The 5,227-nt window shown below is 38.8% G+C and overlaps 1 protein-coding gene across 1 annotated transcript in view; it reads left to right on the top strand.

The window, feature by feature from the left end:
* LOC107659525 (inositol 1,4,5-trisphosphate receptor type 1-like) overlaps positions 1-5,227 on the top strand; it is a 167,435-nt gene that overhangs the window by 55,942 nt on the left and 106,266 nt on the right. The window contains exons 20-31 of the mRNA XM_016448504.1: positions 641-826; positions 972-1,223; positions 1,315-1,456; positions 1,547-1,700; positions 1,831-2,021; positions 2,205-2,337; positions 2,414-2,465; positions 2,542-2,707; positions 2,854-3,027; positions 3,434-3,502; positions 3,788-3,925; positions 5,029-5,154. Of these exons, the coding sequence (XP_016303990.1) occupies positions 641-826; positions 972-1,223; positions 1,315-1,456; positions 1,547-1,700; positions 1,831-2,021; positions 2,205-2,337; positions 2,414-2,465; positions 2,542-2,707; positions 2,854-3,027; positions 3,434-3,502; positions 3,788-3,925; positions 5,029-5,154 (1,783 nt within the window). The remainder of the gene's footprint in view (positions 1-640; positions 827-971; positions 1,224-1,314; positions 1,457-1,546; positions 1,701-1,830; positions 2,022-2,204; positions 2,338-2,413; positions 2,466-2,541; positions 2,708-2,853; positions 3,028-3,433; positions 3,503-3,787; positions 3,926-5,028; positions 5,155-5,227) is intronic.

Genomic DNA, 5,227 nt, shown 5'->3' with positions numbered 1-5,227 from the left:
TATTTTAAAATGTAATTTATTCCTGTGATGCAAAGCTGAATTTTCAGCATCATTACTCCAGTCTTCAGTGTCACATGATCCTTCAGAAATCATTCTAATATGCTGATTTTCACCTCAAGAAGCATTTCTTATTATTATCTGTGTTGAAAACAGTTGTGCTGTTAATATTTTTGTAGAAAGTAAAAAACAGCATTTATTTAAAACAAAATCCTTTTTAACATTATCAGTGTAATGCATCCTGCTAAATAAAAGTATTAATTACTTAAAAAGAAAAAACTTTACTGACCCTAAACATTTGAATCCTATTAATTAATATTAATAAATGTCTTTATTATTTATTTAATTATTTAATTTGTTTGTTGTTAAGTGACACATTTAAGAAGTACTAAGGAATGCTCTGAAATGCGAGTGAACTACTTTAAGTAATTTAAAGTCAGTGATGGGTATTATCTGTCTCTTTCTATAAGGCTAAGATCATGCAATAGATTTCACGTGATATAAATTTTTTTTTTCAAAGAAAAACATGAAAATCAACACTGACACATTGTAGATGTGCAAAATGTTTGCCATTCTAGGTTATAATTATGAGTTGTTTGTTACCAGTTCCATTTAAATTCTGTATCTTTCTCTCTCGACCCAGGCTGGTGTTGTCTCGGTTTGAGGTGGAGTCTGGAGAGGGTCCAGTGGAGTCAGAGGAGGATGAGGAGGAGGTGTGGTTATTTTGGAAGGACAGTGGTAAGGAGATCAAGAGTAAGAGTATCAGAGAGCTGGCACAGGATGCTAAAGAAGGCCAGCAAGAGGACCAGGAGGTCATTAGCTACTACAGGTCAGCCAACAGGAAATAAACCAAGGGTCAAAGTTTATCAGGGCAAAACCCAAAAATACTTTCAAGTTCAAAATGGTAAAAAAAAAACGAATCAAAACATCAGTTCTCTCAGTAACCTCCTCTCCTGGTTCATTTTCTTTCTTAGATACCAGCTGAACCTGTTTGCACGGATGTGTTTGGACCGCCAGTACTTGGCCATAGAGAAGATATCAGGCCAGCTGGATGTAGACCTGATCCTGCGCTGCATGTCGGATGAAGACCTACCCTATGACCTCCGTGCCTCGTTCTGCCGGCTGATGCTTCACATGCATGTAGACCGTGACCCGCAGGAACAAGTGATGCCTGTGAAGTACGCCAGGCTGTGGTCCGAGATCCCGTCCAAGATCGCCATCGATGAGTACGTTGAAGTGTTTTTTAAACAGCCCTCCATTATTAGTTTTCTGTAGTTGTCTCAACCGAGTGCATTCAATGATGTATTTTGGTTTTAGTTATGATAATGATGGAACCAGTAGAGATGAGATAAAGGAGCGCTTTGCCCTCACTATGGACTTTGTGGAGAACTACCTCAGAGATGTGGTCTGTCAGAATATTCCTTTCTCTGATAAGGAGAAAAACAAACTGACTTTTGAGGTAAGTCGCCCATCCAGCATGTGCAATAGTGACGAGCTTGGGTTGTTACTGGATGTGATTAACTCTTGTGTTGCTTTTTGTGATTTTAAGGTTGTGAACTTGGCAAGAAACCTTATTTACTTTGGCTTTTACAACTTCAGCGACTTGTTGCGTTTGACTAAGATCTTGTTGGCCATTTTGGACTGTGTTCATGTCAGCACCATCTATCCCGTCAACAAAATGGAAAAAGGAGATGAGTCCAAAAGTAAAGAATCTTTTTCTCATATTATAACAGTTTTAGTCAACTGTCCTGTGAATGATGTTCAAACAGTCACTAAAATTTGCACAAGCAGAATTTTGAATTTTTAACAATTTGTTGGTTATGTTTCTCACAGGTAGCAATGTAATGAGATCCATCCATGGTGTTGGGGAGCTGATGACCCAGGTGGTCCTAAGAGGAGGCGGATTCTTACCCACAACCCCCACAACACCCCCTGATGGTGATGTGGTGAAGACCCAGACAGAACCAGAGAAGGAAGACATTCTGGTAATGGACACCAAACTGAAGATCATAGAAATCCTACAGGTGATTAAAAACCCATAATTTAATAATATTTTTAAAATATACTCTAAATTAATATAATTGTATTTCATTTTATAAGTCCTATCTGAGGAACCTTAATTTCAACCAAACAGTCAGCTAGCTTCAAAATGTTGAATGCAGGTAAAAATCTGGTGCAAAACTGAACCTTGTGTTTTTGGTGTTCAGTTTATACTGAATGTACGACTGGACTACAGGATCTCCTGCTTGCTCTGCATCTTCAAACGTGAGTTTGACGAGAGCAACACGCAAGTGGATGCAGTGCCAGCTGCGAATGCAGACGGGCCCAACTGTATCCCAGGTATGCAGTATATCCCGATCACTATCACCCACAAGTTACTCTACAGATTATGTGAGTTTTTCTGTGTGTTTTACAGCTCTGGACTTTGAGAACATTGAAGAACAAGCAGAAGGAATTTTTGGTGGAAGGTAAGGATTCATTTCTTGAATAAGAAGGTGCTTTGTAAGAGAACGTAAGTGTGTAACTATTTTTTTCTGAACTCAGTGAGGAGAACACACCTCTGGATCTTGATGACCATGGTGGAAGAACATTTTTGAGGGTTCTGCTGCACCTCACTATGCACGACTATCCACCGCTTGTGTCTGGAGCCCTACATTTGCTCTTCAGACACTTCAGCCAGAGACAAGAAGTGCTCATGGCTTTCAAACAGGTATGTAACACGATGACATTGCTGTTTTAAATAATTTTAATGAATGGTATTGCCATTTTTAGTCCATTTCTTGCTGTTGATGTTTCAAAGCATACATTTGTTTGTATTTGAATTCTTCATGCATCCCTCCCCTTTATTCCCTATAGGTTCAGCTTCTAGTGACCAGTCAGGATGTTGACAACTACAAGCAGATCAAATCAGACCTTGACCAGCTGCGATCTAATGTGGAAAAATCTGAGCTCTGGGTGTACAAGCGACAGGGGGATGAAGGCATGGATGCAGGGGACGGACTCCCAGCAGAGTCTGACCACAAAAAGAAGGTGGCAGCATTTATAATTTAAGCCAGAGACCCCCAATTACATATTTATGAGTGTTGACTGGCCTACAATATTGCGTATAGTACCATATTAATGCACTGACATTCTTTATGATGCTTACATTGCATCATAGCCTTTTTATATTTACGTTTTTGTGTTGGTTTTACAATTTAGCTGAATTGTTAACAAAAAGCTTTGTTGGCCCCATATATCAGAGCAAAAAAAAAAATGAAAGGGGTAATTTTTACCTTTTTTCTTGTAATTGAAACCTTATAGCTCACTTTTTCTATTATTTCACAGTTACCGTTTTTTTTCTGGGGCAGTCTTTTGTACATAATAGCCATTATTATTTGAATTAAATACAACATTAACAGTTGCTTTATTTAGCCTTTGTCTGCTCTTTATGTAGAGGGACTCTGGTTCGGGCAAAAAAAAGACAGATGGAAGTGGCAGTGACAATTACAGAGATGTGAAGGAGGTAAAGTGTCATTCACACAGTTCACACATGACCATTCAGCATTATAAGGTAGGGTCTTATGTCTAAAGTAGTTAATGCATCTAAGCACTATAAAAGAAGCGAATTATGTAGCCACTTTAACTAAAGAAGATCTAATTAACCAGTCCTGAAGTGTACATCTGGAGGAGAAATAGCATGAGCACCACATGTAAAAGCTATTGCAGACTGATCTGCTTTAATAAACAGTGTTCATTCACTTAATTTACTCCTCTTCAGCTCATCATCTGTCTGTCTTTCTATCTCTAGATCCTGCTGCGTCTCAGCAAACTTTGTGTACAGGAAGGACCATCAGGGAAGAAGAGTAAGAAACAGCAGCAGAGGTTGTTGAGGAACATGGGAGCTCATTCAGTGGTGCTTGAGCTGCTGCAGATCCCTTATGAGAAGGTGCAGTATATGAGTGATCAGTAGTGTAGAGAGGTCTTCTCGACCCCAATCACTTCTTACCCGAACTCGACTGCATTTTCCTGATGGATCTCATATCTATTAGATGGATTTCTGTGTACGAGGTTACAGACGTTTGTTCCGGTCTTATCAGGTCCATTCGGAAAAAGCACATTTATTTTAAATTACCTAAGACCCAAGGTCACTAATCCCGTACCCGACCCATGTCCGAGGCACTCGGCAGAGTTTTGTACCTGAACCTGCTTGGGTCTCGGGGTCAGACCTTGGGTTTTCAAGATCCAAGTGGACCCATGAAGACCTCTAGTCTAGTGTACTCAAGTTTAATAAGTGTGGTACTGGCAGAATGATTTTTATGACATTTGGTTCTTTTAATGCGTCTCGAATGTTCATTCTTCAGCTGATGCGGATGGAAAACTGTACTAAAACACCTGCTATTCAGCAATTCCACAACACTGCTACTGAATCTACTGTACAGCATTCAGTGTAGTCAGATTCCTGACTTAAAGACTCCTATGATCCGGTTCTTTTTAGTGAATCTCCTTGAATAATCTTGAATGAAACCTGTATGCTTCTTGAGTGAATGACTCTTTATAATTTTGTGAATCAAAACATGCAATGTGACCAATTTATTTAAAAAAAAATTATTCAAAAACATGCAGCTTGTCCAGTGTAGTCCAGTTCTTGAGTAAAAGACTCCTATTAGCCAGTTCTTTTTTGTGAATACAATAAACATGCAATATGACCGTAGTCTATTTCTTGAATATATAATTGTCATGATCTAATTCTTAATAAATCAAAAACGAAAATTCTGCCAGTGTCTTACATATAACAACCAGTGTAGTCTGATTCTTGAATAAATGGCTCATATGATCCAATTCTTCTTAGTGAATCAAAAACACGCAACACATCCATTTTTGAATGAATGACTCCTATGAGTTAGTTCTTTTAATGACTAAAAAAACTTTCACAAGTTATTACTTTTCTTTAAAATGATTTACTGTTTTATTAAAATATGAACAGGTGTAAATGTTCTCCAACTCCAAAAAAAAATGTGTGTTAATACTCAGTGATGTACATTTTGACAGGGTGAGGACATTCGAATGCAAGAAATTATGAAACTGGCTCACGAGTTTCTTCAGAACTTCTGTGCAGGCAACCAGCAGAACCAGGCTCTGCTCCACAAACACATCAACCTGTTCCTCAACCCTGGGGTGAGCTCTCCATCTCTCTCTCACACACACACACACACACACATCAGGGAAGGACAAGTGTTGGGTGGGGGGG

This window comes from Sinocyclocheilus anshuiensis, unplaced genomic scaffold, assembly GCF_001515605.1.
Source record: "Sinocyclocheilus anshuiensis isolate Anshui unplaced genomic scaffold, SAMN03320099.WGS_v1.1 scaffold848, whole genome shotgun sequence".
Taxonomy (NCBI): Eukaryota; Metazoa; Chordata; class Actinopteri; order Cypriniformes; family Cyprinidae; genus Sinocyclocheilus; species Sinocyclocheilus anshuiensis.
The sequence above is the reverse complement of the archived record's forward strand: the minus strand, read 5'-3'. Positions and strand labels throughout refer to the sequence as shown.